The sequence below is a fragment of the Hirundo rustica genome, chromosome 1, assembly GCF_015227805.2.
Source record: "Hirundo rustica isolate bHirRus1 chromosome 1, bHirRus1.pri.v3, whole genome shotgun sequence".
Lineage (NCBI taxonomy): Eukaryota > Metazoa > Chordata > Aves > Passeriformes > Hirundinidae > Hirundo > Hirundo rustica.
In genome coordinates this window covers 146,345,378-146,370,405 of record NC_053450.1, presented here as the reverse complement: position 1 = coordinate 146,370,405, position 25,028 = coordinate 146,345,378, and the positions used below count along the sequence as shown (strand labels likewise).

The 25,028-nt window shown below is 39.9% G+C and overlaps 1 protein-coding gene across 5 annotated transcripts in view; it reads right to left on the bottom strand.

The window, feature by feature from the left end:
* DIP2C (disco interacting protein 2 homolog C) overlaps nucleotides 1–25,028 on the bottom strand; it is a 311,580-nt gene that overhangs the window by 29,782 nt on the left and 256,770 nt on the right. For 3 of the 5 annotated variants that reach the window (XM_040085482.2, XM_040085492.2, XM_040085508.2), the window contains 7 exons: nucleotides 23,092–23,203; nucleotides 22,894–23,003; nucleotides 20,022–20,152; nucleotides 11,291–11,459; nucleotides 10,183–10,353; nucleotides 3,323–3,352; nucleotides 1,557–1,618 (listed from right to left, as the gene is read on the bottom strand). In XM_040085482.2, the coding sequence (XP_039941416.1) occupies nucleotides 1,557–1,618; nucleotides 3,323–3,352; nucleotides 10,183–10,353; nucleotides 11,291–11,459; nucleotides 20,022–20,152; nucleotides 22,894–23,003; nucleotides 23,092–23,203 (785 nt within the window). The remainder of the gene's footprint in view (nucleotides 1–1,556; nucleotides 1,619–3,322; nucleotides 3,353–10,182; nucleotides 10,354–11,290; nucleotides 11,460–20,021; nucleotides 20,153–22,893; nucleotides 23,004–23,091; nucleotides 23,204–25,028) is intronic. The other 2 variants (XM_040085501.2, XM_040085517.2) reach the window with 1 other exon arrangement.

The window sequence follows — 25,028 nt, the reverse complement described above, 5'->3', positions numbered from 1 at the left end:
CTGCTAAATAATAGGGACATTCAGTTCCACTAAAGTGATTAGAAACAGCAAGTGTGAAGAGACTATGTCAAATAGAGTTGTTTTCTCCCTTAATTTATGACCCACTAATCTAATTCTAAATTCCGCAGGATTGGGTAAATGAGGCACAGCTTTAAACCATCAAATTAAAATCTACATTACCACAATATGAGAACCAGCTCTAAAGATCATCTTTCATGTTCTGTAGAACTAGTCACTAAACATAAATTAACACACTGCAAAGCCTGATCTTGATAATGATGCCTACTTCTCAACGACATGCTGAGGCAGGGAAATAGTGTATACCCATGGTTTATGCAATTTTTATGAACAGTAAATCTTAATTCCACTCTTGAAACATATTTTTTTATTATTTATAATTTTTATTGACTGTGAATATTACGTTCTCTTTCTTTAGAAAAGGCCTTTTTTCTTTTCTGGGTTGAGTTTGACCGTGGACTCTGTCTCCACACTACTGCAGTTGCTGGGCCAGGAACACCAAATTTCTGTGGTTGGGTTATGCAGACAGTAGTGTCCCAAAGGACAGATCAAACCCAAGTGTTATTATTGGAATCACTGTCTGCAAAATGAATAAAGAAATCATGAGTCAAATATCTTGCAGCTCCTTTCTTCTACCTGCCAAACTCCATGTGCAACAAGAAAATACCCTCGTGTCTATCTGACCTAAGTACCCAGTGGGTAATTTGGGCCTGCAGTGCCCTGAGGTTTGTACTCTGCAAGCTGAACTGGTCACTTTGACAGAGCCAAAGCTGGGGGGCAAATTCTCTGTTAAGCTTCTAAGAAGGATGAAAGAAAAAGAACAAAGAAACTATCTATTTGGATAATGATTTTTTTAAGGGAACTGGGACTGTTAATCAAATGTTCACCCTTTCTAGAGCTCGCAGAAAACTTCTTTGTTACAGTTCTGTAAAGAGACTCATGACCAGAGTATTGGAAAACTGAAATATATGTGCATGGGTGTTTTTTAAAATCACACCTGAGATCTCAAGCTTGCCTCCAACCCCTAAGTGATAAATTTTATTTCTCACTCCTTGTATACATATCTAACACTCAAGATGGAACTGAAAAATACCCACAATTACAGAATGTGGTTGCTCCCAGTGGCTGAAGCAAATAATTCATCCCCTCATGGTCCTGCAGCATTAAGGACTGCAGCAAACCCCACCACAATCTCCTGACAGGCAAACAGCTGCTAAGCCAGGAGAAACCAAAAGGCCCAACAGGACTCCGTGGGACTGGGTAGGCTGCACCACCTAAATACAGATGTCATGAAATCCTGATGGCAATAAAGGCAAGGAATCTTGTTAGTCATTGCAGCAGTGATGCCTCGGTTTAATCAATGGTAAAATTAATTAACCATATAAATGTCTGTGTCTGCTCGCTGGTAGGAGTCAACACAAATTATTTATGAGATTTGCAATGGTTTCCAGGGTCCGTGAGGTGTGCTGCAAGCAGCTTTCTTGCTAGAAACTCTGTTAATTGTGTGTATTAGAGAAAGAGAAAAAGGTGGTTCCGACCTGTCATGCCTCAGTGCCCTCATATCAACATACACTGTGGTGGGATCTGGTCCAGATGTTCCCTGTAAACAACAACATCAGCTAATCAGAACCTGATGGCAGGGAGGAGAAAAGAGTTTTACCCCCCCAAATAACCAAACATTCATTTCAGTGCTAATTATGCTAATCAAATGACAAGTTATATTTAAGGTATTCATCAATCAAAGCTCAGCTTTACAGGGTCAGAACAAGCACTGGAAACATACCTACCATCAGGTACTTGTCACCTTGGAGTCCAGAAAAACATCAAGCAGTCAGACTACTTAACCAACACATGTCAACAGAGGCTTTATTTGCTACAAAAGGCCAAGTAATCAGCACATGGATACATACAAAAAGTGTTAAACACGTTTTGCCATATAAAGGGAGGCGGAAATTGCTGAGGAGACACAGTTTAATGGCAGAAGCACATGGTCAGGAATGTGAAGCATGGTTTACTGAGAGTCTTCCATACATGCAACAGAGAATATACTTGAAGCTAAAGATAGTAAAGGTAGCACGCATGACATGAACCAATCTGGACTGAAGGTCTGTTAAGCAATTATTCTGATCCTTTTCAGTCTTCCACTGCATAATTTAAACCCTTGCTTTATGTCACAATATTTAGTTACTTGAAAAGAGGCAGACTAATTTTAGTTTCCTTTCTTGCAGAGATGATGCAGTCTTTAGGCCTTTCCACCCACAGCTTTTCTGCAGTTTTGCAGCCTGCTATGATCTGCCCTTATCCAAAACTTCAAACTCATCACCACTGAACATCATGTGAATTCTCAATGCTCCAGGCTAGGGCTCTCCTCTCTGCTGCAGACCTCATGCTACTGCTAAGCACAAAGCTAGAAGAAAAGCACAGCTTCCTTCTGGAACACTGGCATGTTGGAAATTTTCTTTTCCAAGGAGGAATTCTCCTAAACATGGTAAACTCCACATGCACAAACTCCTTTACCAGTTATTTAGACATCTACTGCTTAAACCAGCAGGCAACATGAACTCCTAGTGATTTCTGTCCCATTTGAGATACACTGTAGAGCATAATTCTTCACATTAGGAATGTCTAGGGCTAAATTTTACATTTCTGCAACGCTGGCTGATTGTTCCGAAATTTTCTGAGCGCTAAAAGTTGCAACGCAGACCCACAAATAGCGAATTTTTGTATCTACGGGGGGGAAAGTGTTACCACTACCAGTTGATACTTACTGAACAGGTACTGATCACCCACCACCAGAGGAGAACAGGAGTAATAGAGCTGCACATGCATGTTAGCCTCTTTAGCTTGTTATGCACAATACAAGGTACAATATCCTCTCTAGCTATTAACGACACAATTCTCAGTCTACTGGTAAACTCAGCAGTGTAACAGACTAGTGCTGAGCGGAGAACTTAGTTAAAATATATGCAATGTTGAAAAGAAAAAAAAAAAAACAAAAACCAAGGAAAAATTGGTTATCTTTGAAAATAAAACTAAAGCTGATTTGATTTGTAAAATAATGGAAACAGTCAAGTTTGAAAATCAAAGGCAATCACTACAGAATTTATTATTTTCGGCATGAATGAAATAGTTACAATGGACATCTAATATTTGATGAAACCTGCATCCAGATAGAGCTATAGTGGACTTATTTATAATTTTATAGAAGGATCTGAAAATCCCCAAATCTCCAGACTCAATTTCTAGTCTGTCCCACTGTTGGAAGCTGATAGGTGGGTATTGAGGGAACATGAAAATCCCCTACCTGCTCGGCCAGCTTCCCCAGCCTGTGAGGCTATAGCAGCAGGAATAGCAGGGATGAGGGAGAGAAGGAAAGAAGGTAACACAAGACAAAAAATAATAATAAAAAATGGGAATGAAGGGTGGGAAGGAAAAAAAAAAAAAAAAAAGAGGAGAATGCAAAAAGCAGGGAGTAAAATAAAAAGAAAAACAATGTCAAATACAGGAATTTTACAAATTAACCATTATACCATTAAAGGTTAAAAAAAGTAAAAAATGAGGTGTCAACATTTTAGTAGAGCAACAGAAGAGACAGCTGTAGACTGCTAACCTTGGACAAACAGACTTAAATGGTTTTAGGACACTACAGACAATGTTGTTAGTGGAAAACACGTGTCTAGCATACTGATTTTTTTTGTTGTTATTATTGGTTTTGGTTTTGAAGTCATTAAACATTATGGCCCTCCTATTTTAACGCACTTTATTCCACTGAGAATTCCAGGTCTGCTGTTTCACTAGTAACAGAAATTTTAAGTGATGTCATCTGGAAATCAAAAGTAAGCTCTCTTTTTTGGGGAAAAAAAATAAAATTAATATACAACCTTACACTTTCTTGCATACAGATTAACCTGATCCTAAAGTGAAATTAAATCAAGGATTGTTGCATAATCTAACTACTGGAAGATAATAAATAGAGTAACTTCAGAGCCCAAGAAATCTTCATTCCTATTTGTTATGACAAACAGTGTAATACATACAAAGAACAGTAAAATTAAAATCTGATAAGAATCCATCAGCTCTCCACCATGACTGATAACTCAGCAAAGAGACAAAAATCCTCAGTGGTGACTAGTCCTAAGGCACTACTATCACGTGGAGTACCTAACACCAGATGGCTGCTGTGGGATTTGCCCTACAACTTGTGAAAATAAACAGCTCTGAACGCCCTGGCATCCCATATTCCTCTCATCAGACTTCTGAATGCCAGCAGAGTTAAAGACTGCAGAAAGCTGCCACAGCAGCACCTTAAGACAGGTTTATTTTAGATGCAAAGGAAGATGAAACATTTAACAAAAATAGGATGGATCTGCTAATTGCATCGATGCCCCAAAATGGTATTACTAATAATGCAGGCTGAACGCTGCGGTGTAACTGCAAGAAAGCAGGAGAATTACTGGAATCCAGCAGTTATATAATTCATTGCCTGTGACTACACTGCAGGTCCAGCAAGGACTTTGAGAGTACCAGAGCTTCATATGGCTTTTAACTACAGAATAGCCTGAGAAACAGCAGCTGAATTATCAGCAACATCCTTCTGTGGCCAGTTGCAGCTGGAGTACTCTGAAAAGTATTCCAAAGGAAGCCAAGTCTAAGCCAAGACCAGAATGACTGACTCAATTTGTCTGTGCACATTTATTTTGAGAGACAGAGATAAAGAGCATCTGTTATGCTGGTAACAGGAAAAAACAACACAACTTCTGGAGCATCTGATATTTACTTAGGACATGCCTGGTAGTGTTCAAGAAAACAAAATGGGACATACAGAATTTTCTGTCTGAAAATGGGTATATCATAAGTCACACCTCTTGGACTAAATAAATCTCTGCCCATGCACTGGCTGCCGCTGGTGAACCATCCCTGGACTAAGCAAATCTCAGCAAAATGCCAGACTTTTATTCTCTGCCTGCAGGTCAAAACTGCTTGAAGGACCACCCCAACAAGTCAGCTGTAGGGCTGACCACATGCCAGGACTCAGTGCATACCTAATTTCCTCTCAAGTCAAAGGCCAAGCTGCATACTCTCCCCCACTTCCCTCTCCAGAAGTAAAAACCTGGAACTAGCCTATCAGAAATCTTAAGAATTTAAAGATAACTGTATTTTTGAGTTTTATTTAACAACCTAAGGATGTGGCCACAGTGTTTACTCTGAGTCTTCTTCTGTACCAGCGATGCTCAGAAGAGGAATTTCTGGTGTGCACTTGGCAATGTCACCTACGCAAGCACAGCGGCTGGAGCTGTGAAAAGAACTTCATGGCATGACTCACAGCAAAGGTGGGAAAACAGAATCTGAGGGAGCTCACCCAGAGCTGTAGTACATTGCTAAGTGTGAATCACACCTCTGACACAGTGCACGGTCTCCTGGCACACTCTTTGCAGACCTACCTTTTATTACTTTTAATATGGAAGATCCTCGGAGAGCGTGATCCATCACCAAGTAGAAAGAAATATTAACTTTATGCCCTAAACTCAGTAACAAAGATTCCTTTGCTAGACTGTGAGGAAAGGGCTCATTTCCTGTAACTTCAGCCATTCAAGAAGAAAGTGTGCAGTAGGAAGGATCTCCTGATGGTGATGGATCCCATTCCCAGATGGGCACCTGAGATGTCTCTTAAATAATTTCTGTGATTCCACTGACTACTGATGGACATGGGATAACTCACTTAACCTTGCAGTCTTGGTTAGAGGAGCTAGAAAAGAAGCAAGATGAATCCTGTTCTTAGCTTGGACATATTTGTTAATACATTTTCAGGGTTAACTAAGGAAAATTCACAACTTCTAGAACTTTTCCCTCAACTGAAATTGAGTAGCAGGTTGAATAAAATGAAAATATTTATTCCATGTGTTTAAATGGAAATCAGCTAAAATCCTAGAGAACCATCTGTGCTGTTGTAAGAAACCAGCTACTTTTCATATCTATTTTTCTCTCTTTCTCTCGAATGCGAAGATGCTAGTTAATGAGAATTAAAATAAGCTAGATGCAATCTTTTCATCTCACTAATCCCTGGACCATTATCTGTGACTATACAGCCATAGAAGGTCAGATATTAATAGTATTTAAGTGCCTAAAGATGGAGGGAATTACTTATTTTCAAAAGCACATCTCTAGAAATCTAGTCCAAAATGACTACATCAAAGGAAACATACTAAATTTTCTCTCAGTTTGAAAGCAAATGAATACAAATGACAATGCATTAGTCTGTCAGTGATCACAACACGGAAATTAAGATAATTTGGTAGACTAAGACTCTTTTGTACAAAAGAGATTACCACAACTATTTCCTTTTCAAGGTAATCTTTAATTAAACAATAAAGTCTGCTATACACACACACATACACAGCCACAGCCACACACACACATGTACATATACACTTTTCCCCTCTTCTTTTTGGAGAGGTGAACTGTAAAAGCTTTCTGGAAAAATCAGGATACCTTTCCCTTTAAACATCTGAGTCCTGGATTTGTCCAAAAAATTGGAAATCAAGAAGATAGCAAAGACAATATCCAAGTTGTATTAGAGGTAGCCCACAGAGAAGAAACCTGGATAGGCTTTTTTGGCTGGTAAGGGTCAGTAGCTGAATACTGAGATATGCTTAGAATGGTGATCAGTAGATACATATTTTAGAAACACTGCAGAACAGGCTGGATCACCATTATCCCTGTGGAAGATGCTGTGCCAGGGACCACGTGCTGATCTCATAGATGACATAACTTGGAAGAAAAAAATCAAAGGCAGATGCTATTGACTCAGATATCTTGAGAAGCAGTTTTATGCAGTGTGAAGAATCCAGAAATCATAACCCATTTCTGGAACATGTTGGAGACAATACTAATTGCAGGAATATTGTAGATGAAGGATTAAAATTTAATTTGTTCCTCAGCTGAGAAAACAGAATAGCCCACAAGCTATTCTGGAACATTATTAGCCATAAATTTCCAGAAAGTTTGGAAAGAGCATTCAATCTAATTCAGTATCCAGTCCCTGGCAATGTCTACTGCCAGATGCTTCAAAAAACACAAGTCTCTATCTTTATATTCTCCACCAAAATAACATGTTTTGTGGTGATTCTTGCAAGTAAAACCTTTAGTAATTTTTCAAACACCTTTAAAACTTGCCAAACAAGTCTCAGCGCAAATGCTTCAAAAACTATTCTGCTTGGGAGGATTATGTTGCTACATATAGCCTGTCCTCAAGTGGCTTTTCTCCATTCCAGCCACACCACTCTTTAGACAGTGTTTGGCTTTTAGTTTGTCCCATGGACTGAGATGCGACATCTTAGTAGAACTCAACAACGCCTGACATTAAGCTATACGATCAGCCAGGCTGTTTAACCACCTCACTCAAGGATCTCATTCTGTGCTGTTCCTAAATCCATAGGCACTGTCATTAACAATATTCCTTCAGAGATTTAGCCACTTTTACAGTTTGATTCAACAACTCTTTCAAGAATTTCCATAAAGAACCATCTAAGAAGCAATCTCCAGCTAAGGAGTAAACACATTCAAAAGGCAGATATACACAGTCATGCCATAATCCAGCCTGACTCCGTGCTGATTAGGACTTCCAGTTTCTCTGAGTGTAGTCAGCTTTCCTGCATGTTTGCAGTGGGTTGACCCAGTCAGCAGGTCAGGACCCACCCAGCTCCCTGCGGGACAGGGAAAGCATAGGAAGAGCAAAAATGAGAAAATCCACAGGTCAAGATGAAGACAATTTAATAAGTGAAGGAAAGAATAAAACGTGATGCAAAAGCAATCACTCATCATCCCCCTTGTGCAGAATGAAGCCCAGCTAGTCTCTGAGCAAAGACTACTTTGGAAGACCAGCAACCCTTTTTCTTTAACACTGAGCATGACATTATGTGGTATGGGATATCCCAGGTCAGCTGGGGACAGATTTCCTGGCTGTGTCCCTTGCCAGCTTCTTTCTCCTCCAGCCTGCTTGCTGGAGGGCAGTGGGATGATTGTGCAGGGGGCACAGAGAGAAATGGGGACAGCCCTGAAGCTGTGCAGGACTGGTCAGCAAGAGCCCAGCCTCTGATGTGCTCCCAACACCATTCAGTCACAAATCGAAAGCACAGCTCCACACAGGCTGCCGTGAAAAACATTAAATCCCAGGCAGAACAAGCATAATGTTACTTCCAACAGGCCACTTTGGTATTGCACCTGTGCCTGGTACTGCTTAGTGCTATCCCCTGATTTTATTACATGTCCTGAATTAAGGACTTATACTTGAAGCAACTACCATGAACCGTCCAGAGATCAGTGCACATCTAAAATGGAGATTTTCATTAGTGGCAAGAAACTTCTGCAGCTAAAAAATAACCCTTGTAATCTAAAGTATCCTTCATGTCTGATCTCTCCAAGGACCAGAAGACAGAGAAGTTGAGTTGTCTTTCAGAAGCAGCTCCACCACAGCTGCAGGGGAGAGCTGACAGGGCCCATCCTGATCTGTTTCCAGTCACCGTATGTCATCTCTTCCCTGCTTCCCCTCCTTTCTAAATTTTTTTTTTTTTTTCCTGGAGAATATTTATCATAGCAATTACAGAATGGCAAAGCAAACAACTCTTCCTCTGGGCAACAGAATGACTTTTAACCTTGTTCAGCTTTGTGCTGTCATATTCTTGACAGTAATCATTAAAGACACCCTAGGCTGTAGGGATACTTTGCTGCAGTCAGAGAGAAAGCAAACAGTACTGGAGGTGTGGCACAGCTCCTGGTATTCATATCCTGGTAACACTGAAAAGGGCAAGAGGCTAAAGAAGGCACAGACATACTGCTCTGTGCGGAACCCATAACCTCAATTTGTCAGGTTTTTTGATTAAAAAATATTTATATTTACAATCAGAAAAGGAATAGCAGATTCTTATTAGCAGTGTCACTGAGAAGATTTGTTCTGACTTCCACACCGAAACAGGTACCCAAGTGACCTTCAAGAGAGATCTTCCACATAAACCAGGGGTAACTGCCAGATTTGAGATGTGGGATGGACCACACAGAGTCCAGGCAAGTCCTGCTGAGGACACAATGACTTTGAAGAGGTCAAAGACATGGCACATGACCAAATGGATATGGAACTTCCCAGCCAGAGCAGCTGCCAATGCAGAAGATGATTCTTTTAGTATTTAAAAGGTTATTAAATTAGAAAATATATTACACCTGAATAGGACACCTATGGCACTATTACAGGAATAATATGTGCAACACTGAAACCAGATTTGGAAGGACAGGAAGAGATCAAGAGTCACAAAAATGAGACAGATCAGCAAAGCATGTATTAAGATTTTTAATCTATTTATCAAAATTAAGATAGGTATTAGATGCATGACAAAAATGAGACTCTTATTCTAGAATAAAAAATGTCTGAATCTAATGCCAGATGAATTTAAACTGGAAATAAGGTGAAATTAATTAAAAATGGAACAACCTAAAAATGGTAAGTTAACTTCCATCACACAAAGTCCTCAAAGACAAAATACTATACTCTAGATCAACCTAAAACTATTTCCTTGGTCTAATTATCACTGGTTGAAAAACTAGATGCTATTCAGATATTCAGACCAGATAGCTCCAGTGCCATCAGTCATTAAAATCATGACTCAGTAAAGATTCCCAGAGAATGTGTGTTACATCCTATATTATCCTTGGGACTTTTCTTCTGATTAGAGATCAAAACCGAAGAGATGTAGCAAATTAATTTTCCTTGTGTGCAGAAAATAACTATCTAGTTAAACAAGTAATGGTTGGAAGTACTTTATGAACAGAAGGAATCCATTTTGTAACACACTGAAGCGAGCACTTGGAAACTGTAGCTTACGTGATGTGGTTACATACTGGCTCTGGAGTACAGACTACACTTCTGTCACTGTCAGGTGCTTTTCTGAATTGCTGTATTCATGAGCAGAATAAATGCTATGATTGCAACATGAGAGGGATGAACTATTGACAAAGTAACAGAAATTTACTACCTGTGTATGCAAGAACATTAAGTACCACATGCATTTTCTTAGGATGTCTATGACCAAACAGCCAAAGGAAATACAGTGAACTCCTCTTACTGAAAACCATTTCCTTAAAACAACTTTGAGCTTAAGGAGGCAAAAATCTTACCTGCAAACATATTGCCAGGTTAACTCTACAGCCAAGTGATGTGCTGACAGCCCGTGGATGGAGGCCCAGGTCTTTAAATAACTTTGAAAATGACTGAGTAAGAGCTATCCGAGGTCGTTCTTCAGCCACTACTACACATGTCCGTACGCGTGAAAGGTCCAGTCCCCTTGCCTAGAAAGAAGTCAAAATGTAACAAAGGCCACAAATGGGCAGATTTAATGCAAAACAGAAGTTCTTAAGTGCATTATGCAGGTAATATGATTCAAGAGGAACAGCAGAACAGAGGCTAAGGTATCAGTGCAGTTTCCATTTTTCCTGGGGGCCGGATGGCCAGATGACACTCTAATAGCTGAAAAAGCACATACTTGCTTGTCATCTCGACATTAGCACATAGGAAATGATGGGCATGCTAATTCTGAAGGGAGGGAATGCTATTTCCCCAAATTAATTCAGATGACAGTGAATAACAGCAAACAGGAAGCAATGTCTAGACTTGGAAAAACTGATTAGGAACTTATTAAGTGAGGATGGCAAAGGCTGGAGACATCATAAATATCAGCATCTCAAGATTCAATTTATTTCAGTAGCATATGGGAAATTCCAGATGATTTCAGATATTTAACTGGCTACCTGGCTTTTAATTCTGTGGGGGAAAAGGAAGATATAGCCTCCTCTCCATACAACAAGGACCGTCTAGTTAAAACAACACAGTACTTTTAAGCACGTGATTATTTAACTATAGGGATCAAAACCAAACTAGTGCTTCATACAACCAGGGTATTCATAAAACACACTATGCAACGTAATACTCCTTGAACCTCTTGGACATTTACAACTCTGTTTTCCAACACCTGCCTATCAACACAGCCTGCAACACACATCAGAGAGCTTAGGTAAACAAAAGCCTTTCCTTGAAGTTTAATAGCCCTGTGATCTGAAGAATGGCTGGTATTGATCCACAGTCTTTGGCAAGGAGTAACATGGGTTCTCTGGAAGCTGCCTGTGCTCTCGGATGATTTTTTCCTCCCAGCAGACATTCAGCAGTGTTCAAGGCTCCCAAACCGCCCCGTGCAGGCGGCAGGGCGTGCAGGAGAGCAGAGCCACTCACCTTCAGCGACTCTGTTTGCGAACCGAGTCCCTTAGTACAGAGCTCCATGACTGAATAGGAACAAAAAGTGTCTCTCACTTTGTACTGACTCACGGCAAGAAGCCACAGGGCAGGATTGGTCTCCAGTTCCGAGGGAGGAATCAGAATAGACTGGTGTCCTGAATAAACGCTGCAAGACACAAGATTCATTAACACTAAACACCAGTGTCCACAGATGAGCCATGGGGTACTAGAATATACAGTTTATCACAGCACTGGCTGAATCATTTAGAGCCTCCACAGCTCCAGTTTAACATTATGTTTAACCCTGGTGTTTTGCTGTACTTCCAGAGTCTGTGATGAATCACAAGGACTGCAGGCAGAATGTGCTCCTAATACTAATTTACTCAAAATTTCAGTGGACTTTGCTGTTAGAACTGTACCAAAAAGAGCAGAATAGCACAGTTATTAATGGTGTGAATAAGCAATATAATGATAAGAAAAATTAAGTGTTGCTGACAAATACTTTGGATTGAGTAATTAGCATTTTAAGAAACCTTGACTAGAAGAGTCAAGTACTTTATTACTTAATATGGAAGCAACCTGTCTCCTGCTAAAGCAAGCAAGAGGTTTGCAATAATTTTCAAGGGAGCAAATTTGGCCCCCAATTTAACATGCCTTGTAGCTTTAAATTTCTTCTGTGAAAGTATTATGAACTTTTGAAATTCAAATATACTACATCTCTTGTATACTGGATACCCACGGAGCATAAATATTGCAAACATGCACTTATCAGGGCCCTTGAGGGAAACAATTATGTCAGAGCTAATTTCTCTGGTACCTAAGATTCTCCCCAAGGGAAAAATATTCCCAGTTTGATGACTTTATTTCCCATGGGTTCTGCGTTGTTCACTCCTCTCACACAGGCAGTTTTACCATCAATTTTACAGTCCCCTCACATCTCAATTTGTGATCTGTAGATATTTCAAATCGGAATGGTGACAGTATAAAGCCTCCAAATCATAGAAGTTCTGAGAAAGGACCATAAAAGCCCACAAGATTTATGATGCATAAAAGAATTTCATTTGTGACTTGAAAACTTGAAATGCCAGCTTAATAAAGTTGATGTTTCCAAATCCAAGTGTCTGAGGTAAGACATGAAATGGAACTTTCTTTTCAGGAATATGAGCATCTCTGTAACACTGGCCATCAGGCATCTTTGCAGTTCTTGCAGATGGGCTGCGCATACACACACACACATTCCCTCACTGGTAGTGAGTGCCCCCACTTCCCCCAAACCCAGATGAGAGTGCTTTCAAAAGCTGTGCCACGTAGAACGAGGTTTGTGTGACCTGGATGTCTTGGTACGATAAAGGCAAAAAAGGTGAACAATTCCAGCCGCAACAGCAGTTAATAATCCAAACTGTTTAGGTCTCTGCTGGAGTATGAGTCTGAGGTTGCCATGGAATATGTATGAACTACAGTCCAAGCAATTTCATTTATCACAGAGGAGGAATTTTGTCTTTGACTGCCTGTCCCCATTTGTGCCACTCTGGGTGATCGATGACCAGTGGCTCCCCATGGAGCCATGTGTTCTGGGATGGGGCTGACATGGTGGCCATGGCATGGGGCAGGAAAATGAACCATTACCCTTTCATGGAATCAGAATAAAGTATCACTGAACCTTGAGCATGTGCTGCATAAATATATGAAAAGAGATCTTGGCAGCATTACCCACACCTGAAAGAAGAATGCCCTGAGCTCAAGTGAGAGACCGAACCAGACAGGGAGTAGTACCATTTTTTATTAAAAATATTACCTCACTCTTTCATTCTTAGCAAATTCTATTAAGTTTTCCAGAGAAGTAAGACCAAAAGATCTTTAAGCTTAGGGCTCCACAAATTATCAAGGTGTTCAATCTGTCTGGGAGATACATAATTCTTACAAACAGCTGTAACCACTCAAGTAACAACCTGGGATGGGCTCCAATCTGTACAAATATGGTACACAAACCCTTCAGACCCTATCCCCTGATCCTGAACTTCTCTAATTGAAGCAACCAGTATCAGGTGAAAAAATTATGTGCACAATAATAAACATGATGCCAGGGTGTCAAATATGGGAGAATTACTACTCACAACCACATTAAGATATTCCTTAGGTATCACTTACTTCACTGGGCAGACATAACCAAAATCAAAACCAAATCAAAAGAACAAACTTTATCCCTGTACAGAAAAGTGTTCACACAAACTCCACAGTAACATTGGAGAAGAAAGCTGCATCGCTTTGGTAGGAAATCAGGAAATTTATTTCAAGTGTTATTTCACCAGGAAATCATTCAAAATAGCAGAATTTACACCAAAGACAAATGTTTTCCTCCTCAGCAATACTAATGTGTGAGGGTGAACTCCCTACATCTCTTCATCAGCTTATGGACAAGAAAGTGGTTTTGCTCCCACCAACAGTCCTGCAGCAGAGTATGAGGATCTGGATGCAAAATAACCCATCTTCTTCAGACTGAGGGAAGCAAATACTATTATGATCAGGCTTAGATTAAAAAAATTACTCCAGTTAGACTGAAACAAATTAAGATGTTGCTAGCATGATTTCTGAGCTTTCTAATATCACAAAAATACTGTGGAGTTCAGGATCAAACTGCACAGCAGAAGGAAATATCCAGCAGGAAGAAAACTTCCCATAGTGGAGAGCCTCACACGTGTTGCTCTTGAGTGCAGTACACAAACCTACAGCCAGCTGATACCATGCCTGCAAACTTCACGCCCAACACAGGCTTTGCCTACTGAGCTGTGGTTTAATAATCCACGCATATCCTCTGATTTGCAAGAGCAGTTGGTGGAGCTACAAGAACTACAAAGGCATAATTGTGGGGTGAATGTGCCAGTTCCACAGCTGAAGTGGTTTATGCAGCACCTGGTCACCATGACGTTGGCCAGACCTTGGCTAAGCTGCCTGAACCAATCTCTGAAACATTACACAGAATCTGTGTATCAGTCCAAGCCACAAAATGCTACATACCCCTGAAAATTCACAGACTTATATTTTCCTGAGATGCTGCCTATCATCCCTGTTTTGGAAGAGAGAAGCTGAGTTAAAAATACCCTTGTACAGTTGGTTGAACCATTTCAAACCATTCTAGTGCTTTCAAATCACTGTGAGATGCTAGAGGGTGTTTGCTTAGCATGAATGCCAAACACCACACAGAGGACCACGTGCTTGAACAAACTGCATTTGTGTAAGGCTGCTTTAGAGGTGCTGGATAAAGATTGATTATGGTTCCAAACCTACAGGAAATTCTGTCAATGCTTCCTCCATGTAATTCTAGGAATGGCAGAGAAGTTTGGTAGGTTCATCCAGGTATGGAATTCTAGATTTGGTAGAGTTAATCCTGAAACTGAGGCACTGAACAATGTAAGGCAGTTCCATCTCAATTTGAAACAAGGACAGTTAAATGGTTAAGCTGTCAGCTTGGCTATCCTCATACAGGAACCAACCAAACCATGGTGAACACTGTGACAGCAGAGGAATGAATGGAATATTAGGAAAAACTTGGGAGTTTAAATATAAACTGTTGAAGTCCCCTTTCTGAGATTGCAACAAATCTAGGTGCAAGATTTTACTTATGTAAATACTGGGAAGGAACTGTATCAAGATTGTTTCTTCCATTGTGGCAAAAATCTGTGTCACAGAAGTATCCACCTCCTGATGTAAGTCCTAACAACAGGAACAGACACAGTGCAGGGCACCCCTGCATCAACTTGTCACAATGACTTTTGGGATGCAGATGCAGAGTGAAATGCAGGGGTGGCTGAGGTGTGAGATCATCTCTTAGAAATGCTGTCTTCCTTTAGGGGACTGCAGAGCAATCCAGGGGGAAAAAAAAAGTATTCATGTGATGGACAAAGCCATGGCTTTTGGCAGTAAGTGAAGGGCCCCATCTGCCTGCACTAAGCAAGGGCTGCCCAAGGACAGGAATACTCCAGGTAAAAGCACCAGGATGTATTTTGGTATGATGGCACCATCTGATCACGACAATGGCTCCGCCGCCAGCGGGCTGTTCTGGCAGCATACGGAGATTCCTGGAATGACCTCTTGGCACTGAACTGTTCCACTGAATTGGAGCTTTAGCCCACATTGTGCTGAGGCAGATTAGCAGTAAAAGCTGAGGTTTTATTATAGTTCCAAAGATTTCAGCAGGTCAATAAATGCTGACAATGGCAAGTGCAATTTGCAATTGCACTCTGGCAGTGATGACTGCCCTTACTCCTTGTCCTTGCCAGGTGATACAAGCTGCTTCCCCACTTAACTGGAGGAGGCAAGTGGGTACTGCTGAATCCTCTAAGTGTATGCATTTGGTTTCGGCACTTCTACAGATGATATCTGGCATTTGGTGATGAGGGACAAGGCTTTTGGTAGAACAAAAGCCTTCACAATCACCTGGACCAGATCTTGTAGGAAGGACCGTACAGGCTATAGTGTTTGGGCATATCTCTCTCTTAGGCTTCAAAGGACTTGGGCCAAAAAAAAAAAAATCTACAGTTCTGGAGATCCACCATGTACAAAAAACAGGGACTTTTGGAGAAAAAATAAAGGACCTCAACCACCTGCAGGGTCCAAAGATTATGGCAGGCAAACCGTACTCTAAGAGCATGACTGCACATGGTAAGCAGATAACTCATCAGTACCAGAGACAGCAAACAGCCATTGCTCAGCTTTGAGCCCCATTCTGGCTCCTTATCACCACATCTCCACTTATACCCCATGCATGGGACTGTCTCCAGAGGTGATGAGGTCAGTCTGCCAACTCATCTCAGAGCTCACATATCAAGGTGACTCAGGGCTTTCAGCTGCCCTTGAACTTTCCAGGCTTGAGGCAGGTTTCACAGTACTGATGTAATGCAGAAGGAAAGCAAATTGCCTCCTCGACAAATTGCCACTGGCTACAGACTCTCCATGAAACTGGCACGCAGCAGTGTGTGAGCAGACAACACACCTTCACATTCCTCCTGTGCCAGTTCTGCACATTGCAAAATACATGACAGATGTTTTTGTTCACATCCTTCACTTCCTGTGTCAGAATTGCCCGGTTCTGATGTGGCATTTAGGCTCTTATGCAGTCTTGCCTGTAACTGTACATAGGCTGGAAATAGGGTGAAATGCTCATGCCTGCGTGTTATCTTCAAGTTAGCCTAAAAAACTTAACAATAATCAGTGATTCCTAACACAATAAACTTTCCTAAAATGCAGTTCTGTTGGTGTTACAATCCCTTGCTTACTTCTCGCACACTTCCATCTGTCTGGTTACTAACAAATCTTCAGTCTTTTGCAGCAGAAGTCACCTGGCAGCACCTCTGTGGATTCTGGCTTCATGCTATGGAACAGAGGCAGGAGGAACAGGATAGGAGAAAGCACCTTCCCTGGAAAGCCTTCCCTGGACCATTTCATAGCACTCATGTTGTTTATTGCATGGCCACTGCAGACCAGAAAATTCAGTTCCTCTGGTCAAGTCTGAGTCTCACTGACTTACACTTACACAAGCTCAGTTTCTGAGAACATATATAAAGTCTATTAAAAATTATTAATGTACTTAATTTTAATTTGAGCAAGGACAGTTCTGTCTTCCAGTGGTAAAATCAGAACTGCAATTTGAGTTGGCTTAGTTGGGTTAAAGTAGAGGGAAAATTCTTATTCTATTGCATTACTCAGCAACTATCAATTAAGTGAATGCTCACTAATGAACTGTAGAATGCTGTATTCTGCCCCACAGTGAGAAGCATTAAGACAGGGACATCTTAATTTCAGGAAGCATTTCTGAACAATGGGATTTAGAATTCTTTTTTTTTTACATTTGAGGAATGCTTTTTCCTTTTAAAGAATGTACTACATTCTAAAATGCAATGCAAATCAGAATAGTAGGATCACCTTCTCAGAAAGGATAAATGAGATTATTAAAGAGAAAAACACAAAGATAATGTATTCTTTTATTGAATCATGAGTAAGAACTCATTAAAATTAGGAAGTTAGAGTTTTGAGAACTCACACGGGGCTGATGTCTGCTGCCACACCCAGGACTTGCTGTTCAATGACAAAGGTTCCAAGGAAACCCTGCTGGAGCATGCAGCCAGTTTAGAGGGAACAGTTCTTTTTAATGTATTGCTCTGCTTTGCAAGGTTTCTTTTCTTTATTATTTTATAACCTTTAGGCCATAAAATAATAAATTTTTTAAAAAATAAAAAACTTTGCAAAACTATGCAATATATTCCAAACTTACCAAAGGGCTGGCTCCATGCTCCAGCAGCTTTCCTAAGTAGTTTTGAGCTCACAGAATGGGGCATTCTGGGGCACCACAGTGGAGCAGGCCAGCACAACATCTAAGCACCTACAATGGGGATAAAAGGTTAGTTTTTCTTTCAATTCCTTAGCCAATGCGTCCTTTGGTCTAGTTAATAAAGGGATTTTAATGTACTTTTAACTGCACCCAGCACAGGAGGTTGCTCTTGCCTCCTGCTGGGGTCCTAAAACAAAGAGTTCCTATCTAACTCTCAAAAGCCCCTAACTTATAAAAAATTGAAGATCGAACTCCTTTTCCATATGCCATTAGAAATATTAATTTAGTAAATGGAAGTGGTGACATCATAAGTTTAGAGTAGAATTCTCTGAGGTAAAAATCTGGGCTGAAATGTTGGGCAGGATCCAGTAATGCTGAACCTTAAAGGGTAAAATGCAAAGTCACAAGATTTTATGTTATGCGGAGGTAAGAGCCTTGTAAACTCCAGGATGTATTTTTTTTCCTATCATATCAAATAATACTCGTTTCTAAAATAGTAATGAAATGGAAATTAGATTTGTAAGTGGAATTAATTAGGCTGCATCTGATGCCAGCTTTCTCCAAATGACAATCGCAATTCTAGCAGCCTGAAGTTTTTCTCATTTAATAGGAACAGGAGATCCGTGACAAAGAAGAGATTGATGTGAAGGTTCATAAGACAAGAGTGTTGCTGGCCTGATCTCAGTTCCTTCAACTCCCTTGTTTCCTTTCTCTTCTTTGAAAATGGTATATAAAATTTTCTATTCCTTCTGTAAGCCACAAATGAGCACAGACACTGATTGCTTTCTCCCAGAGGCTTGCTGCCTTAATTCACTTGCCAGTCATAAACAATCTTCTCCTTCTGCAAGGCTGAATACTATCAGTATTGAGAAGGACCTAAGGGCAGCAAATGCATTGGAAAAATGATTCTGGAGTTTTTTTTTAAAAAAAAAAAAAAAAGCATTCAGGAGAGTCTTGGGCACCACAAATTACTCAGGTTTTGGACAGGTCAACATTTATCTGTGTTCATGGCTCTATCATGCTGTTGCATAGAAGTTCCTGGACGCTCTGTGTTCCAGCACTATCCTATACAATGATACATTCCTTAGCTGAACTCTCCTATGGTGCTGTACAGACCCTCCCTGGCCTAACAGCCCATGCTGGAACACTCAAGTCTTTATCAGAAATAGTCAACCAACTTTAAAAAAACAGCATTTAAAAATTAAACTTAAAACAGAGCGATTTAATTAAAATCTCAATATTTCTGAAGTTTTTTTGCAATCTCAGGAATGTTTTGTTGGGTAAATAAAACACTGAAAACCCAAAAGCTTTTCAACACAAAGGCAACTCTAATCCCCATGTAAAATCTAAACCAGTATTAGGCAAGTATAGCTTAAATCAAGAGAAACTGATCGAGAATGAACAAGATAATACTGTTAATCTTTAGCCTATTTAATATATAATAACAAATATTTTAAAAGGGCAATAAACCATGCCAACAGCCTACTTTTAAATAAACAATAATTGCTGAAAATAAATTGTTGCAGTTGTTATCAAACAATATTTCCTTCAGGTATTTAGTAAATTGGTACAAAGTTTATCCAAAGTATTTTTAATGCAGTGGATTATCTTCATTTTAGTAACTAAAGATAGCAGTACTGCTAACACCAAAGAACTTTCTGTGGAGAGAGCAAAGATGTCACACTGCTGTGACTGAGATGCCTTCATCAAAATGGGCTCCATTAACACTCCCACAGTTTTTTTCCTTCACCTCTACATCAACCCAGCTAACTTAAAAAAAAATAAATCAATAGACCTGATTTCACTGCTGAACTGTAACTTCCCTGGAGTATAGAGGTTGACAGAAATGTTATCTTTCTAAATTTATTAACCAAAAAAAGCTGATTGACATTTCACTAGATTTTTTTTGTTTGTTTTCTGATAACTTGGCTACTGCTATACAAGTACCTGCAAGAAAATACTTCTGTGTCTCTGCAAAAATTGCATCCTGAAAGTCCCACAAATGAGAGAGTCCCCTGATATCTACTCCTGCTTTCAGATTAGAGAATGACAAAGGGGACACAAGGAAAGCACCTCCTTAAGGTAATACTGGCAAAGCACTGCTTTCATCAAATGAAACAAGCCAGACTCTGCAGGGACGGCAGTAAAGCAGCAGGAGGTCAATGAGCAGCCCCTGCTGATGCTCTGAACTTCCAAGTTTAAATACCTGTGGCCATGCCCTGCTCAATAAGCCACATCCTCCACACAGCGCTTTCCACACAGCTTCCAGCAGTTCCAACTGCCCGTGGCAGTCCCAGAGACACTGTCTGTCCCTCCCACCCTTCCATCACTCACATCACCCCTTCTGTTGTGCCATGGAACAATGGAAACCGTGTTCCAGAAAAGGCTGAGGAGAAGCCTCACCTGCAGAGGCACCAGAGGACAAACCCAAGTCCACAATAGGGGTCCAAGCAGATAGCGACTTCCCGGGAGGGATAAAGCTCACACTGCAGCTTAATAGAACGACAAAAGGCACTAGTGGCTGCATGAGACATCTGAAAGACAACAGCAAAGCAATTAAAATGATCAACTGTGTCATTGGAAGGCTCACTCCCAGACTACAGCAAGTGCATACATCAATTACAGGATAAAAACACCAAATAAATATTGACTTTATGCTCAATGTCATTGACTTTATGCACACAGGTAATTTATATCTTAGAAAACATAATTTTCCTTCAAGAGGGCATCCAAATAATTGTGAAAGGGGAGAGGAGACAGAATGAATGGTAAGTTTGAAGTGATTTAGGAAGAGAGCTGTGAGTGGTTTAAAGATGTGCTCCAAGATGTATGCAAAGCTAATGATAACATGCTACAATTTCTGGAAGAATAAAAGAATGAATGATTGAATGAAACACTTTGTTGATCATCAGTAACATATTTTAAAGTACGTATTTCTTAACAAAATAAATGAAAAATGCCAAAGGGATTGAAAGGGATTTTTCCAGCAAAGCAGTACTAAGGACCTAATCATTCAGCAATGAAAATCCCCAAAAAACTTAGTAAAATTTCTGTAAATAAATATCTGTAAAATATCTTTATGTTATCCTGCTCCTAGCTGAGAAACAGGCTCTAAAAATCTTGGTAAGGAAGCTTTTCAAAGATAATACAAGCAGAAAGCAGAAATAAAAAAAAATGATCCAAAGGAAATTCTGATTTTTTTCCTAGTTTTAGGATGCTTTTCACACTCACCCATTCTGAGTTACAAGTTCTAATGACAATGGAAACAGGAAAATACCTTTTAATGTTTGTCCTCTCTATTAGTAACAAGAAAGACATCAGTGTTATAAATACAGTCTGGATAGGAGTTAACTTACCAAACCTTTGATCTCTGCCACATAGGGAGCTGCTTGCTTTATATACTGCTCACTGAGAGTCAGTGGAGGAAAACGGGCACTTGGAATGTAAAATTTATTTGATCTAACAGTAAAATAAGGCTGCAGAAGTGACTTTTTCTCCATTCCCATGACAGCCATAACTGAGGCTGGATGTGTTCCAAGTGATGCAGAAGGACCAGCTCTGAATGGTGTCAGTGTGGTGATCATCTGCAGTCTGAAGATTAATTCTACTCCAGCTGAATCAAGATCCCATTTCAATTCCCATTTCACATGGGACTAAACTGAACTCTGACACAGAACTGCTGTTATTCTGTGAATTTTTGCACCATACTGCATGCAAGCTATTGGAAATGTTGAGAGTAAATGCAAGTGCAATCTTCTACTTTCAAAGTGATTACAAAACATTTATCAACTTTTCAGGAGCCGCAGGAGGTATTTCTTTTAATTTAGTACCACTGCATTACTAATATAAGCCTTGTGGCCTCTTTTGATCATTTTTATAGTTAATTAATCACTAATGACGATGTAGTAGATGGTAACTGTTTACATAAACCTGCTGAGTCGGTGACCTGCAGGCTCTGTGACCCAGATATTAGAAGCTAATCAAGAATTCCTTGATAGATTTATCTGTATTACCCTCTAGCCACACTAAGAAAGGCTCATCGACTTGTCCATCTTTGAAGTTTCCTATATACTCACTTTGCACAGTTCGTAGTCATTACTGCAAGTCTGATAAAGTGTAGTTCAGACCTGATTTAATACAGATGATTGCATACGAAACAATCATTTGAGGCTTTCTCTAGAGGAAATGAAGACTTATGTGATGTTCACTCCTTTAAAAAAGAGATGTTTTAGATAAGTCAGATAAATTACACCCTAAAAGTCCCTGCTTTTCTCTGTTGGCTGCTGAGGAGCCCAACAACTGCTCCACATCTGTAAACATTGCAGCTATTCAAAGTTAGATGGAATGAATGTTGCAAGAGTGTCCAATACGTGACCATCAGCCAAGTCAACCAGTCAACCATCAGTCAGGCTCAAGCTGGTCACTTCAACAGCTCTGTGCTTCCATCTCTTCATCCAAAAACTTGGAAAATTATGTTTTCTTTGTTTATAAATTATGCTGACAGTTTCTGCAAATAGATGATACTAAAGAATATGAGGAATTCAGCATAGGCTCCAAGTGTGATACATCAGCAGAGATTCCTAAAGTAATCATAATCCTTGTATATGCAACAAATAGGAGTTAGGAAGAAAGATGCAAGAATAACAGAGTGATTTTACTGTGTCTTGGTGAAACCAGTAGTGGGATACATAAGTTAGGTAAAACAGACTTGATGAGTTGTGGCTAGAGGGTTGGAGAAATGGCAGAATAGATTTCAAGAGCTCAAGATGTCTGATCTTAGCAAACAAATCTATCAATGAATTTTTGCAGCTTCCTCTAGTACTGTACTGGGTGCATATACCAGAGAAATTATCAGGTCTCTTAATTGCAAGAAGAGAATATTGAAATCCAATGGCCAGCAGCTGAGTTGCAATAAGAAGAGAGCAATGAATGAGCAATGAAACAATCAGGAAAAGTCTCATTTCCTTCATAAAATGGAAATAACAGATGCCTAAGCTGAAAAATGCTTCAGGCAGACAAACTAATAGTTTATGCACAGGAGTAATGGAATGAAATTTTTAGTCTGAGGGGGAAGAGAGGGACTAAACCCACCACACACAGTCCTTTAGCAAGTAGAGAAGAACTAATTTAATGTCAATGGATTCAAACAAGGTCTGCAGGGGAGGGAGTACCTCAATTCCTGCTTCCAAAAATCATGAGGAGCCACAAATTAGGAGCAACCACCTGCCAGCCAGGCAGGACAGCGAGAAGGGCAGCTTGAACAAGAAGTCCCTACCTTTACCCCTGCCAACATGCCAGTGGTGGAGACACTGAAGTCAAGGTAAGCAAGCGTTTCAGGGTTAGAAGGTTTGTAGATCTGTGCAGGCCGCTTCTTTGGCAAATCGTCTGGTGGAGACAGAGACAGAAAACGTGTGTATGTCACTGACAAGCCCAGTGACAAAAGAGACAGAGGTCCCCTGAGCCCAGCACTCACCTGTATCTAGGACCGGAGGCCATGTCCTGATATCCACTGCTGCCGCCGCCTCTCGCGACCGTAACAATTTACATATTAATTGCGTAGTCATTAAGCAGGCAGAGCGGCTCACCTGGAAATTCAGGAAATAAATAAAACCGCGATGGGATACTAATTAACTCTCCCATGAAAATAGGCAAGACCGTGACTTATTTTCTGCCAGAACAGACACAGGTATATCAACTTTATGTTTTCTGACCGGCAGGGGGGAAGACGCTCAAAAAAATGCAGCTCACAAAGAAGACAAAGCCATGTGAGTTTTACAACTTATATAAAAACTGCACTCTGAGAATTGTAATGGATTTTTCATTGTAATGAAATTAAAGACACCTCAATAGTGAGAATGTGACCTTTCCAACACATTGTATCAGCTCTCACCCTAAAGTGCCAGTAAAGAAGACCGTGTCCAAAAGATTTCCTATTTCCTGTGACAATAACATATCTTGGTTGTAAACAGTATTTTCAGAAAAACTAAAACCTAGTCTGACATTTTATATTAATAATTTTGCTATCTTAAGTCAATTTTATGTTAGCCATGTATTTCCATTTCCTGTGCTAGTGATAAACCACTGGGAGCTCTTCTGATATTGGCAAAAGTAGCTTTAGAACAGAAACTGTGCAAGTGGCACTAAGAAATGAGATGGTGAGCTTACAGCAAATACTGTCTGCACTGAACTTTAGGTGGTATGTGCTGAATTCTCCTTTTAGATTTGTTTTTTTAGAAGTTCATAGGTACCAACTACAAGAATATTTCTTACTTAATACAAATACTTCTTATTCTTATTAATAAAAATTAATATGATTAAGGAATTCAAACATGCATATGAGCACTGAAGTCACCAAAGATAAAACACAGGGAAAACTGAAAAGGCAACATTTTTCTTCTTTTCCCCAAACTTTGAAAATCTGTGCAAATGCTGCTGAGAGTATTCTTTTCTTTAAGGAAAATGAAACATTTCATTGCACATTAAAATTCCTGTGTTTAAATTAATAAAATCAGTAATCATATGTACACTAAATTTTACCACTGAGCAGAGGAGAACAGCTTTGATTGATAATGATCTCATGGAAGTCAACTTTTTAGAGCACCAGAAATTTGGACATTTTTAAATTTGGACCAAACATCTCTTAACCAAACTCTAATCTCTTGACACTCTAATCCCATGACTGCCCTGTATAGACTACTTAAATACTTCAAGCTAAAAGTGAACACAAACAAAGCCACTGCAGCACCCCTTAATCCATTTTCACTGTCATGGCAAGGCAAACTAATGCTTACATCACTAATTTTAATCCACTAAAATCTTGATTTGGGATACTAAACCATAAAACAAAAGGAATTCAAGAGTTGGTGGTTCCCAGCCCCCTCAGGAATTACATAATCTGCAAGATCAGAAGGTTCATTAAAATACAGAGAATATCCATGCCTGGAGAATTCCACATCTGAGATAAACACACAGGGATGGTGGGAAGGAAAAAGAACACAGCTTAGCTACAGGTTAGCAACTGCTCAAGATGGGGCTCAATTCAGTTATATTTTACAACTACCAGCTCATCACAAAAACAACTATGCAGGCCAACTTTTACTCAGAAGTCATTCTTACTGACTTCAAAAGGTGCTGTGCAGACATACAACATGTTACGGCAGGCATTGACCCCATCACAGCAGGAAATTTGTGTGACTGCATCGGCAACGAAAGAACGGCTGCAATATTTTAATTTCTACAAGGACATTCATCTCAAAATTGAGAGAAATTCTTGTGTAAGAGCTGAGAGGTTTATAAGTCAAAGTGGCATTAATATGGCTAATAAATGTCAACATTTTATGCAAAGTTAGCCTATTGAAGGGACAGTGAATACAAGTCAGCTTAGATCAGTCAGTTTTTTAACATGAAATC